This window comes from Camellia sinensis, chromosome 2 (genome assembly GCF_055761805.1).
Source record: "Camellia sinensis isolate YWXY chromosome 2, ASM5576180v1, whole genome shotgun sequence".
In the NCBI taxonomy this organism is placed as follows: Eukaryota; Viridiplantae; Streptophyta; class Magnoliopsida; order Ericales; family Theaceae; genus Camellia; species Camellia sinensis.
Window position 1 is genome coordinate 196324637 of NC_138962.1, and position 15548 is coordinate 196340184.

At 40.8% G+C, this 15548-nt stretch overlaps 1 protein-coding gene across 3 annotated transcripts in view; it reads right to left on the reverse strand.

The window, feature by feature from the left end:
- LOC114292579 (uncharacterized) overlaps positions 1-15548 on the reverse strand; it is a 328443-nt gene that overhangs the window by 18317 nt on the left and 294578 nt on the right. For all 3 annotated transcript variants that reach the window (XM_082916527.1, XM_082916528.1, XM_082916529.1), the window contains exons 4-5: positions 5867-6008; positions 1796-1889 (exon numbers count right to left, since the gene is read on the reverse strand). In XM_082916527.1, the coding sequence (XP_082772653.1) occupies positions 1796-1889; positions 5867-6008 (236 nt within the window). The remainder of the gene's footprint in view (positions 1-1795; positions 1890-5866; positions 6009-15548) is intronic.

Genomic DNA, 15548 nt, shown 5'->3' on the forward strand with positions numbered 1-15548 from the left:
TGGTATGAATGGAATTGGAAAAAGAGTAAAAATAATGTGAAAGAAAAATAAAGAAAAGAAATAATAAAAATATATTTGAAATCAAAAAAATGAAAGATGGGGGAAATAAGGAAAGTGGGTTGGAGAAAATAAATAAAAATAATGGAGTGTGAAATCAAACGGAGGAGAGATGATATTTTTTTTTTTTTTTTAATATATAATAAAAAAGAGATATATATATATATATATATATATATATATAAAATATAGAAAGTGGGGAAAGTGGCGGTGGATGCAAAGTGGGTTGGAAAGTGAAAAGATGAGAGAGAGAAGGCATGTGGGTGGTTGTGCATGTGTAGCTGGTGAAATCAAAAGATGGAGTAAAATAATAAAAAGAAAAAGAAAGTTGATAAGCTGGGTTTTTGTTTTTAATTCATTTGCTTATTTATTTATTTATTTTATTTGTTTGTGATAGAGTGGATCACATGCATTTATGTATTTTATTTGAAGTTGGTAGATGACCATCGAGACAAGAGAGATTTGTTGATATTACCATAGATCAGAGAGAGAGAACGAGTGGTAGTGCTCCACGAAAGCATTCGTGCCTCACAATCAAGACCTCAGGTGCTCGGAATTTGATCGAGACAGCTGGTCTCGAGCGCTATTTGGGGCTCTCGGTGGCCCTCGTGTACGAGAAGGGCTTGGGACACCAGTCCCCTTGGTTCGGTTATCTTCAGTTGTTGCCGGAGAATGACTGTATTCCAATGCTTTGGAGCTTGGAGGAAGTTGATTCTCTGTTATTGGGCACTGAGCTTCACAAGATAGTTAAAGAAGACAAGGCTCTCATCTATGAGGACTGGAAATGGAACTGGGGTGTTCATACCTCATATTGTCAAATACAGAAGACGGCATAAGAACAGAGGGAGGAACAATGACAAAGGAAGAATATTTTTTGGTATGTGTTTAAAATTCTAGGGGACTACGTTGAGGTCCGGTGGGCGGCCAAGGCGAGGTTGCCGCCCGCCGGTGAAGCGGGAAATACTAAGATCTTAACCTTGCTCTGATACCATGTAAAAATATATGTATAAAGAGAAAACTACAGAGAATAAATGTATCTGATGATCTTATTATTGATTAATATTGATTGATTTTCTGTCTATTACAAATGGTTCCTTATATAGATGTAGGTGTAGTGGATGGTGGTAGTGGTGTAGTGGGTTAGGTTTAGTGGAGTAGGTGAGGTGGTAGTGGTGTAGTGGGTTAGGTTTAGTGGAGTAGGTGAGGTGGTAGTGGTGGTAGGTGATGGTAAATTCTAACAAGTTGCACTCCCAACAGTAAGACCAATGTAATCATATCACTTTACTACAGATGAATATATGAGACCAATGAGCAAAATTAATCAACCACTTTGGAGAAAACAAAATATAATCAAAGCAAAAATTCATCTTAGCATGATATAGTAAAAGTCTCAGATATGTAGGATCCGTTTAAGGTTGGATTTCTATCGATCAACCTAGGTTTTGTTAATGTGATTAATATTAAATTAAACGAAAATTTGATTAATATAAAATTAGTATTATGAAAGATGTAAAATTATTTTAACAATAATACTATGATGACTATATTTTTGTATCATGTTTTGCATAACGGCTTTTGTGTGTTAATACTGCATTGGTAATAAACATGAGTGGTGGAATCCATTAAACTAATACAATGTTGACAAATAAGATAGTAAACCAATTGTGATAAGAAACGATGGTTATCCTAACATTACCAATATTTTAAATTTCATTAATAAATAAATGCATTTGTGAACCTGTCTTCAGCTGCCGCGCGAATTCCTGAACTTCAGGAATGTTTATAAAAACATTCCACATCTCTTCATTAGTTGCTATAGCCTTGACCAAATTCTACATACAAAGTGGGCCCAATAGATTTTAGAGGACATAAGTTGATGAAAATAATTTTCACAACATAACTGCTTAAAACTTTAAGCTCCTTGTCACGTGGTTAACTAATTCAAAAGATTAGCAAATAATATTCCTTATGTTCTTTGTGGGTGATTTATTAAGAGTCTTTTATTCTTTCTATTTGTAAAAATTTAATGTATAAAGAGAAATGATTGTATTATTGATTGATATATTGATCTATTTATTACAATGATTCATGATTCCTATATATAGAAGAAGGTGAGTGTGTAGTAGGTAAGGAGTAGGTGAAGTGGAGGTGGTAGTGGTGTAGTGGGTTAGGTTTAGTGGAGTAGGTGAGGTGGTAGTGGTGTAGTGAGTGGATTTTAACAGCCCCCCGCAAACTCAAGGGGGATAGGAACTAACCAACTTGAGTTTGGAGAGAGTAACAAAACAAGAAAATACATAAAAATAAAAGAGGATAGGAGACACTGTATGGTCGTGTCAGACCATTGGTGAAGACACTGGATGGTGGTGTCATAACGTTGTAGAGGACACTGTATGGGGGTGTCATAACGTTGTAGAGGACACTGTATGGTGGTGTCATAACGGTGTAGAGGACACTGGATGGCGGTGTCAGACCGATGTAGAAGACAGTTTATGGGGTCGTGTCGGACCGTTGTAGCAGACAATGTTCTGACAGTTGTTGAGACAGTTTACGGAGTCTTGCTGGACCCTTGTAGAAACTAACCGAAATCAATGTCGGGACAGTTTACAGAGTCTTGTCGGACCCATGAAGGAGCTAACCGGAATCAATGTCGGGACAGTTTACAGAGTCTTGTCGGACCCTTAAAAAGTCGCACCCTCAAAAGGTGTGCCCAATCTATCAAAAGGCGTGCCCGATCCATAAAAAGGCGTGCCATCAAAAGTTGCGCCCTCAAAAGGCGCGCCCACTTCATCAAAAGTCGTGCCCGACAGAAAGCGTCGAGCCATCAAAAGGTGAGCCGGAGACGCGGCGAGGCACGTGAGCGACAGAGCGGCGTGTCGGCCGCGTCGTCAGTGTCAATATAAACCAATGCGGAGGCGGTGGAAACCAAACCAGACTGAAACCTCTGAACTTGTCATTCTGAAACAATCTGTAAATACTCTGTATCCAACCCTTCTCGGAAACACTCAGCAACCCAAAAAACATGGCCTCTTCTTCTCGTTCAGCTACCCAGAACATGGCCTCATCTTCCCGTGGTCTGCTCACTCTCTTTCCCGACCTCAACGAGTCAACAGGAGAGATAACTGGTGCGGTGGCCCGTGAACCTCAACCAAACACCTCTGGTTTTGCTCCGTTGAACTTTCCGATGCGGTCGGTGGAGCAAAAAATGGCAGTGCAAACGGATATTGAAGCCAATCAGTATACTTTGAAGTCATGTGTGGAGACCATGACGGCGGTCACAAACCTGTCGCACCGGCTGCAGAGTAGGACAAATGAGGTGCAGCATTTAAACGCCCAACTGGCTCTGCTCCAGCGCATGTATAAGGATGCGCGAGCAGAGATAAGTGTGCTAAAGGCGGAAAATAAGGAGCTGAAGCGGAAGGCCACCGTTATGTTTCGATTTGGAGGTCCGCCATATGCTGCAGTGGAGGAGTATGGGGGAGTAAACGTGCTCGGTGGCGTGGAAAACACGGAGACAACACCGGCAAAGGCCGCCCAGGACGGAGGCAAGAAGAAAAGACCGGCGGCAGAGTAGAGAAGAAAAATCCCGTCTATGGATATGGTTTTGTTGTTTTGGTTTGTTTGTGTGTGTTTTTTTTTTTTTTTTTTTTTTTGGAATGTAAAATGGTGATCGGGGTGAGCCCCGACATGAAGAAATGACAAGTTTGTGAAATGAAAACGAGTTGGTGGTGAATGGATTTTTTTTTTTTTTTTTTTTTGGTATTGGAATAAAAATAAAATAAAATAATAAGAGAATGGAAAAAGGATGATACTCACTAACTGTGTTGTAGAATATTGAAGTATTGATGAAAAAGAAAGATAGAAAAAATAAAAAGAAAATAAAATAAAGTTTTGTGAAAAATCAGTATATATATATATTGATGAATCAGTGGATATAGGGTGAGTGAAGGATAATAGTGTGGGAAATATATTATAATAATAAAAGATAGTGGGGTTGATTAAAGTGGACAACGGGACCAGAGAGAGAGATAGTGGGTTGATTAAAAAAAAGATTGTGGGGAAAGAATAAAAAAAGAAAAGTATAGGTGGGAGTTTTTTTTTTTTTTTTTTGTTAAAAAATAATAATAAGAATAAAATAAAATAGAGAAAGAAAATAGAGAATATTTTTTTTGGGGAGAGGATGTGCAGGCGGTGGAATATAAAACACTTAATTAAAAGGAAGAGAGAGAGAGACAATGCATGTGCAAGGCTCTTGAAGCTGTACCAGCAGATTCATGATTAGCCCCACTTAGAACATCCATTCCTTGTTCCTGGTTGTTTGAAGCCTGCCCGTGTATACGCTGGGGCTTGGCATTAAGATCAATTATTTTATTGTCCATCATGCCACTGTCATCAATATTCGTGTCTGGCACTGGAACAGAAGACACCCTGTGATGTTGCTGGTTCTCTCCCATTGTAGGCCTAGGTGGCTGATTTTGTTCCCTCTTTATTTCACCAGGTTGCATACCTAGCTCATCAATATGGCCAGGTTTATCCCCTGGAAACTCAACTCCTGCGGAGAGTACGGCTTTGAGGTCAGGAGGGAATGCGAAGCCGAACTCAGCTTCGGCTCGGGCAAACTCGGCGTCGGACAAGCCGGGGTGGACGGGTAAACCGGCAGAGAGAACCGCTGGAGTTATCAGAGTGCCTTTGGAACTTCGTGTTGTGGGATGAGCTGTTTTGCCCTTGCCTGTTCTTTCTTCTCGGATGTGACGACTGTGGGATGAACACACCAGTTCCTTTGCTTTCTTTTCTGCAAGTTTGCTGGTAGGAAAATGGTGGTGATGGGTTGACTGGGTGAGTCAAGGATAGCGACTCGAAGGAGTTGGGCGTGAAGGTGGTGAACTCGAAGAAATTTCAAGGTATGTGTAGAAAATTCTAGCGGATTAGGTTGAGGTCCGGCGGGCGGCTAAGGTGAGGTTGCCGCCCGCTGGGGAAGCGAAAATACTAGGTTCTAAACCTGCTCTGATACCATGTAAAAATTTAATGTATAAAGAGAAATGATTGTATTATTGATTGATATATTGATCTATTTATTACAATGATTCATGATTCCTATATATAGAAGAAGGTGAGTGTGTAGTAGGTAAGGAGTAGGTGAAGTGGAGGTGGTAGTGGTGTAGTGGGTTAGGTTTAGTGGAGTAGGTGAGGTGGTAGTGGTGTAGTGGGTTAGGTTTAGTGGAGTAGGTGAGGTGGTAGTGGTGTAGTGAGTGGATTTTAACACTATTCAAACCGAATACCTTTATTTCAAGAAAAAGATAGGCAAGTTGGTCACATAAATGATTCCAAGGGATTCAACAATGATCACTTTGGAACATGTTGTGAGCATGATTTTAAATATCGAATGATATATAGCAATACCAGCCGATATGAATTTTCTTTTTTTTTTGGCCTTTAATACCGATGCACTCTGGTATACCAGTGGGAATAAAAATCGCATGCATATTGACCGGTCTGCGATATATATCGCTTCATAGCTGATTCATGACCTGATTCAGAGATGATATGTCAGGTTGGTTCACTGCTATGCAGTTCTTTTCACAGCTGATAATTTTAAAATTTTTGCAATACCTTGGTTACGTTGTTTAAAACCTTGGTTGTGAGTGTACCTCATATCATTAATTGCTACTCATCATTGAAAGCATGATGTCTTGTCCAAGTGATTTATCAAAAGAAAAAAAAAATAGTCTTGTCCAAGTGGAAAATGGATCTTGTCCAAGTGCAAGAGAAGAACAATTGTTTCAAATTACTGATTATGAGCAGAATAAGGCACCTGAATGGGTTTGACTCTGTTCATCAATTCAAAAGCTTTTTGAATAGTCATTCCTTCAACAGATTGCAGCTTTCCTAGACCATCAAGGCTTGAAATCAATGGAAGTGAACTGACTTTTGATCCAGCGTCAGATTGCAAAAAACTACACGAGGTGTCATATGATAGATAGGATTAAGATCAGATGCATTCATATCCGAACTAGGCAGGAAGAATAGTCTGTTATGCTCTGAATGCCGTATGGCTGGAGTGCAGTTGGAGCTATTGCACTGCTGTAGTTGGCTGTTGGCTGATGGGTTTGCTTCTGATGGCTAACACATATTAGGTGGTTTGAATTGGTGGTCTGAATTGGTTTGCTGATCAATCTCAGCCAGTGGTGTTGTAGTAGTGGTTAGCAGATGACTGTGCACTGGTTTGCTGTGGACAGGAAAGGTGGTCTCCCCATCCTCTTCTGCCAGCTGCTGTGAGATTGGGTGAGGTGTTTAGCCTGATGCAGCTCATGGTATGCTCTCAGAATTAGCAGGGTGGATGCTTCAGAGGAGGTTGATTCAGAATGTGTAGAGGAGTTTGTCCTTGGCCTGTGCAGAGGAGGGTTTTCAGAATTTCGAAGTTAATTGATTCAGCTGGGGGCTAATCCACCTGAGGGTTGTGCTGTGTGGAGTAACTAGGTTTAGCAATCTTGGAAGTTTGTTGTTCTGCTATGGTGCCTTCTGGGGATGTGCTGTGTTGATCTATTTGTGTTTGAATTTTGGTCTGCTATGGATGAATTTTGGTCTGCTATGGTGGGAAGGCTGCTTGATTGTGCTGTTTTTGTATACATCTGGAAGGCAAATGGTTCATGGGCTGATTTGTTTGGGAAGCCTATCTCTGTTATGGTGCTCATCAATTTCAGTGTTCTGGTTTATGGGCTACTTTATGGTTGTTACTATCAGTTTGCCTTCTTAGCTCCAAGGTTTAGACTTGTTTATCTATCTCTGTGCCTTTTCTCTTGCTCTCTTTTGTTGGTTCCTCACCAACTGGCGCTCGGAGCTTTTTCTTAGCTCTAAGCTCCTCTTTATTGATGTAATATTTCATACTTTGTATGTTCCATCAATAAAGATTTTGTTTTTGCCGATCAAAAAAAAAAATATATCCGAACTAGGCAAGGGAACCCAAATCAACTAGTGCAACACAAAATCACAATCCGAAACATTTCTTGTATTATCTGAATGTATAAAAAGTTGTGTATATATATATATAAGTAAAATATGTGAACTACTGAAAAAGATAACAAGTCTAAATCATGAAGCACTAGAGTACAACTAGAAGAAAGCCTAGATCATGTACTGATATTCTATTCTCTCCAGAACTATTCTATTTCACTCTCTTTGGTATATTGTAATACTTTGTTTCTCTCCCTTTGCTATATTGTAACACTTTGCATAAAAAAGGGGCAATAATGCTATGATGATCACATTTGTATACCACAAATGGGAAAGTGTTACAGAAAGTAAAGAGGTTGGAGGATTGGGAATCAGAAAAATCAGGGAAATGAATAGAACATCTTTTGATGATATGGTGGTGGAGATTTGGCACACAAGGGAATGCTTTTTTTTTTTTTTTGAAAAGCAACCAAGGAAAGGTCAAGCTTGTGTAAAAACGTGCTTGAGAATTTTTTTTTTATTTTTTTTATTTTTTTTATTTTTGATCAGCAAAAGAGAACTTTATTGATGACGAAAACATACAAATACATATGAGTTGAACATCAATAAAGAGGTGGAAGAGCAGAAGCGCATCAAAGCTAACAACCCAATCCCAACTAGGTTGGCACCGAGAAGAGAGCCCAATCATCTGCGAGCTCAACCACAAAGGGATGGTGAGAGACCATGCCCAGAAATAAAATAAAGACCCCAAAAACTCAACCCCCAAATCACCATGCAACACCCAAATAATTCCAGCAGCAGGGCAGAGTAGACCAATCCAATAGCATCATCTATAATCACCACCTAGCTAGCAGCAGCAGACCAGCAGATGATTGGGGTTGGCATCATCTAACCAATATTGCAAACTACACAACAAACCAACTGCACATCATATAACACCACATCCTATAACACCACACAACAAACCAACTGCACCATCATATACATCTCCATCACAGCAGCATCACTCAACAAAACTGAATAACAAATCAGACTGGTGAAAACTACCAACGGCTAGACACCCAGCAGCTACAAACGGCCAGACCTCATAGACAACCAGCAGCAAACCAACTGCAACATCATATTACACCAATCCTGCACCCTCTGATGATGACACACTGATGATGGCCCACTGATGCGAACCCACTGATGATGACCAACTAATCAGGTCAAGACATTGAAATCCAAACCCAGCAGATTCTGTGATGCACAGCAAGCAGCAACCATATCAGAAACAAAGGCAAGAAGTGCAACAAAACCAGCCCAGCAAATCATTCAACACCAATTCAGCCACTGAAATATTGACAGTTAAGATTGTAGCAGACCACGCCTCACCCCTGAAATATTGTAGAGAAAATCTGAAACCGAGAAATAGAGCTTGTTAGAAGCAGCCTTAATCCAGAGAGCCAGCCGAATGAGAATCAGATCTTGGAGATCTTGCAGTTTAGGAGTAGATGCATTGAAGCAGCAGTCGTTTCTGTGATTCCAGATCGACCAGAGTGTCACCAGGGGTATTGCACGCCAAATACGCTGTTCAGCTTTCCTACAAGAATGCCCTGACCACCAGAGCAACAGACCATGGACAGAATAAGGAGCAGCCCAAGAGACACCCCACCATTGTAGCAGACCATACCAGACTTCCCAAACAGATGGGCAGTGGATAAGAACATGCTCAATAGATTCCTGATGGGATTTACAAAAAATGCAGAGTGTAGAAGCAGAATTGTCCAAGACTCCAATCCGCTGTAGGAAAACAGAGGTTTTGATCTTGTGCTTCCAAGCTAGCCAGCCGAAGAATTGCACCTTAGGAGGGAGATATTTAATCCACACCAGATGATAGAACCCACCCGTACCTCCATAAACACTGCAGGTGTGATTGTAAAGGTTGGACACAATAGATTTCCCAGGCTTAGATGCTCTCCAAATTGCACTATCTTGGGACTCTGCCTGAAGGGGGGGCACTGAACCTATAATGCCATAGAGTCTGAGCAGTTCATTCTTTTCCCAAACAAATAGAGGCCTTCTACATGTGAATAACCAGTTCTTAGATGTGCCAGAGATTTCCACAAATTCCTTTAGCAGACCTTCCTGTTGTGAAGACAAACTGAAGAGCCGAGGGAACTCCTCTTTGAGGCAAACATTACCACTCCAGGAGTCAAACCAAAACCTTATACGACAACCATTGCCTACCTTTAGTTGGAGGTTGTTGGCAAAGAAGAGTGATAAAGACTGATTCTGCTCACCTGCTGCCTCTATGCCATTCCAAATATAGGGGGATGAGGTGTTTAAACTAGGGTTTGGAAACCATTTCCCACCAAGGAACTTATACTTGCTGCATAATACCCTATACCAAAGGGACTCTGGTTCAGTAGCAAATCTCCACCACCATTTGAGTAGACACAGATTGACATCTCTGATTCTTCTAACACCCAATCCACCTTGCTTTATGCTCTTAGTGACCTCTGACCATTTCACTAAATGGATTTTACGCTTCGGATCTGGCCCACCCCATAAGAAAGAGGCTTGAATTTTGTCTATCTCCTTGGCAATCCCCTCAGGAAGCTTGAATAATGATAAATAGTGTACAGATATAGTTGATAGTACTGCTTTCACCAAGGTTAATCTGCCTGCAAAAGATAGTAGCTTCCTTTTTCACCCGGCGAGCCTTAGTTTCACCTTATCAACTACAGGTTTCCAAGTATTCTTTCTTTTGGGGTTTGCACCCAAGGGTAGACCTAAATACTTGATTGGCAAATTTTGGGTCTTGCAGTTCAAGAGGCCAGCAAATTCAGAAAGGGCAGATCCGGAGATGCCAATCCCACAAAGCACACTTTTGTGGTAGTTGATTTTAAGCCCAGAAGCCACTTCAAAGCATCTAAGAATTCTTTTCAGGTTTAGCACCTCAGACAGATCAGCATCACAGAATAGGAGGGAATCATCTGCAAATTGAAGATGGGTCAAATGCACCTCATCATTTGCCCCAAAGGATACACCTTTAATCAATCTTAGGTCCGTAGCTCTCTGAAGAAGGATATTTAAAGCCTCAACAACCAAATTGAATAGGAATGGAGATAAGGGGTCCCCTTGCCTAAGCCCTTTTTGGGGATTGAATTCTTTTGTTGGAGATCCATTGACAAGGATAGAGATTCGAGCAGTAGAGACACACTCCTGTATCCAAGAGATCCACTTGACACCAAAGCCAAAATTTGCTAACATTGAAAAGAGGAAATTCCAGTTGATGGAGTCAAAAGCCTTCTCAAAATCTATTTTAAAGAGCAATCCGGTTGTCTTAGATTTGACCCAGCTGTCTACAACTTCATTTGCAATCAGGACCCCATCCAAGATGTTTCTACCTCCCACAAAGGCAGATTGAGAGTCACCAATTAACGAAGGCATAACTAACTTCAGTCTATTTGTTAGGACTTTAGATAAAATTTTGTAGGCAGACCCAATTAGGCTAATGGGTCTAAAGTCAGAGAGTGATAGAGCTTTCTCCTTTTTAGGGACAAGGGTGATGAATGAGCTATTCAAACCTGGGATTAATCTGCCACTGGCATGAAACTCTTGCATAAAGTTGAGGACCTCACCTTTAAGCACCTTCCAAAATTTCTGAAAAAACAACATATTAAAGCCATCCGGTCCTGGAGCTTTGTTCCCATTACAATCATTTACGGCTGCCCAAATTTCTTCTTCAGTGAAGTCTGCTTCAAGAGTAAGAAAGTGGGTACTATGACTGACACTTTTGAATTCACCTTTCAGAGTAGGCTTCATTTTCCAGTCATCTTTGAACAGATTTGCAAAATGGAGCCAAACCTCACTCTTGATAGAGTCTGGGTCCTCAAGATTCACACCCCCAACTGTGATGGAGTTAATAGTATTCTTGGTTTGTCTGTTAGTGGCCATGACATGGAAATACCTGGTGTTTCTATCCCCTTTCAAATTCCAGTCCAATCTAGATTTTTGGAGCCACTCCCATTCCATCTTCCTGCTCAATGACCACATTTCACTTCTTTTCTCTCTTTGTAGCAACAATTCATCTTCATCCAGAGGGCTAGTTTCAGCTTTAAGGTCAAGGTCATGCAGAGTAGATTCAGATTCTTGTAACTTTTTTGCAACATTGCCATAAGTCTCTTGATTCCATTTTTTTAGGGCCAACTTCAGGGATTGCAATTTCCTTTTCAAGATGGATCCAGCAGAGTCATATAGTTGAAGATCACCCCAATTACTCTCAACCAAGGAATCCAGTGTTGGATGTAAGGTCCAAGCATTCAAAAATCTGAAGGGTTTGGGCCCCCAATCCCTACCATCCTCCATGAGAAGAAGTGGGCAGTGATCAGAAATAGTTTTAGGAAGGCCCCATAGTTTAAGTTTATATCTCGCCAACCATTCAGGACTAAGAAGAAATATATCTATTCTACTCCACTTATTCCCTTCAAGAGTATTACACCAAGTAAATTTTCTGCCTAGCATTTGAACATCTATCACCTCACAATTGTCAATGAAATTATTGAACTCCTGCATGCCTCTATCCCTATGAGAAACTCCTATTCTTTCCCCCACATTCCGAATTTCATTAAAGTCTCCACCAAAGCACCATGGGTTTGCAAAGGTTGTTTTCAAATTTAAAAGGATCTCCCATAGAGCCTTCCTCCTTGATACATCGTTTGGGGCATAAATATTAATCAAAACACAATCAAAAGAATTGTGGGCTTTACCTGATAAGAGAATAAAGTTCCTGCTGCTACAGCAATCTGAGAGATGAAAAACATCAGGATCCCAGATGCAGATTAATCCCCCTGACAGCCCGGCAGCATCTACAGTCATGAATTCCATCTTGTCTCTAGGCCAAAGGCTTTTTACCCTTAAGTGTGCAACACATGATTGCTTTGTCTCTTGAAGCAAAGCCATATCTACTGCCTTATCATGCAAAAGCTTTCTGATTTTCCTCCTCTTTTCAGGCCTTCCTAGACCTCTCACATTCCAGCTTAAAATCTTCATGCAAACAGTTATACTCCAGATTGCACCCAACAGGAAGCTTGTTATTCCACACCAGCAGTACCTACGGCCATCCTCACTTTATCTTGCTCCTCCATATGTATGAATTTCTGGACAACCTCAGACTCCTGGCCCTTGTAGTCAATTCCCAAGATTTCCCCTACCTGAAGTGTTTCAATAGCCTCTTGAAGAATTTTCTTTGAAGAGGAAATGTGAAATGATTCTGATGTGTGCCTGGGTGAGGAGTGAGTAGCTGAAGAGTTAGCACTAATTCTTCTTTTGTATCCGGTGCTTGAACCAGCCCCTTTGTGCCCTACCATTCTTGCAAATCCAGAGAGTCTTCCTGCAAATACAGTTTGCTGAATCCCTTCTCTTCTAGCACCTTTTCTTTTGACTTTCTTTAAACGGCTGCTAATGGATCCTGAACAGGATGGCCTGGTAGTGCCCTTGGCCTTAGGTTGTGGACACCCTCCATATGCTTTACCCAGCTGCTTACTAACTAAGGAGGTAGGTCCAATATTAAGAGGGCCGGTGGGCAGTAGATTTAGTTGGGGATCTGGGTTATTGGGCTGCAGCCCACTTGGAGCAAGGCCTAAAGCAACCTCAATACAAATGCTAGGCCTAATTTTTGCAGTCTCACTAAGGCTTGAAATAAAGCCAGGGGCAGAGGTATGACCCTCAGCAGCATGGCCAACTAAGGGACAACACGGAAGATCTTGATTGCACTCAACCCTCTTCTGCAGAGTATCCAAAGCTAGCTGTTCTACTACACCTTTTTGAGCAGAATGATTACCACTATGGTGTAGACTTTTCACTGTCAGAATTGAATCAGGCACAAGTGCCTCCTTCGGTTGAGTTCCCAATACAAGCTACCGTCTCTACTACAACGGAAGTGTTGCTCCAGCTACCTCCTTCATCCAGCTCATCCGAAGCCTTTAATCCAGATGTCATACCCTTAGTGGTTCTAGCAGACGCTCTTGCTATGTCATCTGCTGAGTCACCATCTTCCTCATCTGGTTTGTGTTTTTGAGTGAGATGGACTACGCCATGGATTTTGGAGCAGACCGCTTGAACTGGCTCCTTAGATAGGGTTACTTTGCAGCTGAGACTATCATCCACACCATAGAGCTCTTCAAAAACTCGAATAGGGTATACTCGCCCTTTACACTCCAGATTTATACTTGTATTTATCGGTTCCATTTCATCGTAACTAATTTGAATCTGCCACTTCTAAACAATATTGGAGCACCGATATTATCCACCAGACAGACCACCTTGCCCCATATGCTACCAATCCTACTGAATGTGTTTGAGCTCTAGAGGTTTGGGGGTACCCCAACACAGTTGATCCAAACTTGCCGCTGTTGCTGAAGGTACAGACCAGGACTCCAAACTGTGATGTACTCGCACCAGTCACGGAACCATTCCTCAACCATAGCCTTTTTGCCCAACAAGACTTCTTTAGAGGGAAATGAAAGAAACACATCTCTCTCACCTCCCTTTCTAACCAGCACATTCTGCTCTTCTCTTCTGATTAGTTCGTTTTTCACCTGTACAGAGGTGAGCTCTGGTTTTAGTCTCATGATCAAACTTTCATACAGCCAACCATTACCAATCTCCTCGACTCTGATCGTAGTCGTCAGGGCAGATCTGGGTAGGTTTCCTTTAGTGACTTCGGCAAAGGATCTCCCATCGGTGCCAGGGTTCGAGATGGGTCTTTTGGCCACTACGAATGAGTTTCTTACCGTAGGTTGCCTGGTTAAGGAATGTTTCCCCCGCTGCCTTGCATCTGTGTATTTATCAAACGCTGCGATTTTGACTGATAAGGATTTGTCATCTACTCACAACCCATGCGCTCTTTGCTCTGCTACGTTAGCTGCAGTAGAGCAATCATACCGGACAAACCCAAATCTGGAGTTTGTTGCTTTCCTTCTCTTATGTGGTATGAATACGTCTTTGACCACTCCAAATTTGCTGAACAGATCAAATAGATTCCTAGGTGCCATGGATTCAGGCAAGTGATCCACAAAAAGCGTAATCAAATTTGTTCTGGTTCTATCCGACCACGAACGCGGATTTGATTGTCTCCCTCTTTGCTTCACCACTGGGATCCATCCACCACGTTTGTGGGGTTCTGCTATAGCCATCCTCTCTAACAAAACCCGCTCCTTGACACACAATCCAGGCTCAGATTGTAAAAATCAAAGCAAAACAAACGTGCTTGAGAATTTGAAAGAAGAAATTATTGTATTAACCACAAAGATTGCATTAGTCTTATCATTGCCAAAAAATAAAGTAGTCTCCCAAGGGAATGCTTTTTTGAAGAGAATTATCTGCAGCAAATCAAGCAATGTGAACAACTCCTGGCTTCCTTTTGGCACATCTTCACACAAGTCATCCAGGATCTGGAAAGATATCATTGCAATGGAAGGTAGGTGCCCTTCTTTGTTTAATTTCTTTGTGTCAAATATCGAGTGTTCTTTGGATGATGGTAGTGTTAGAAAGGTTAGTGCTATATGGGAAGTGATTGCATTTGCAATTTTGTGGACAATTCAGAATGTTAGGAACAAGCTTGTCTTCGAGGATACACAACCCAATTGGAATCTCATTCTACTGCTTATTAAAATGAGAGTGGCATTTTGGGTCAAGGACTAAGCAAATCACCTTCCAAACTTAATGTTGCTTCTTTCAACATTTTATCCTTTAATAATTCTAATTCCTCACTTTTTAGATTTCACCATTTGTTTTTCAATTTTGCACATTCTATAAAAACAATATTTTTTCTACCTATCTTTAAGATGCTTTGTTACAATTATTACTATGTCATTTCTATGTCTATCTTCTCCAGTATGGCAAATTTTAGGGGTGAAAGAAAAACTGCCTACACCAAACAGACTGACAGCACCGACCGGTTTTCGGTCTGTTTTCTACACCGCCAAATAGTCAGTCTGTGTCGAGAATTTTTTTTCCTGAAATTCGGTTCAATGTTTGGTTATGGAGATTTCACACCAAATCGAACCGAATCAAATTTACAAATTATGCTGAATTTACTGAACATTCAAATAATATACAAGCATTAGCTCTTACTATTGTTGAATTTGATATTTGATAAATTAGTCTTGGTGCAACTACGTTGTTGTTTGTTGCCTTATATCTTAATTAGATTGATCTTTTTTTTCAAAAAAAATAAATGAAGGTAGTTATTATTTTTTTTAAACAAATTCCCAAACCGGTAAACCGCACCAAACCAAACCGAAACCAAATTTACCGGTCCAGTCCGGTTTACCTATTCTGGTCGGTCTGTTCGGTGCCGTTAAGTGTAGAAAACCGATTTTACCGGTTCTATCCAAAAAAATGCAAACTAGACCGATTTCACTCCTAGTAAATTTTATACACAAATTTTATTAACTTTTTCTTCTACATCGTTACTACATTGTTACAATTTAGTTTCTTGTAAGCATTTTATACTCTTTTCTTCTAATCATAATATTTACTAATTTCATAGTTTT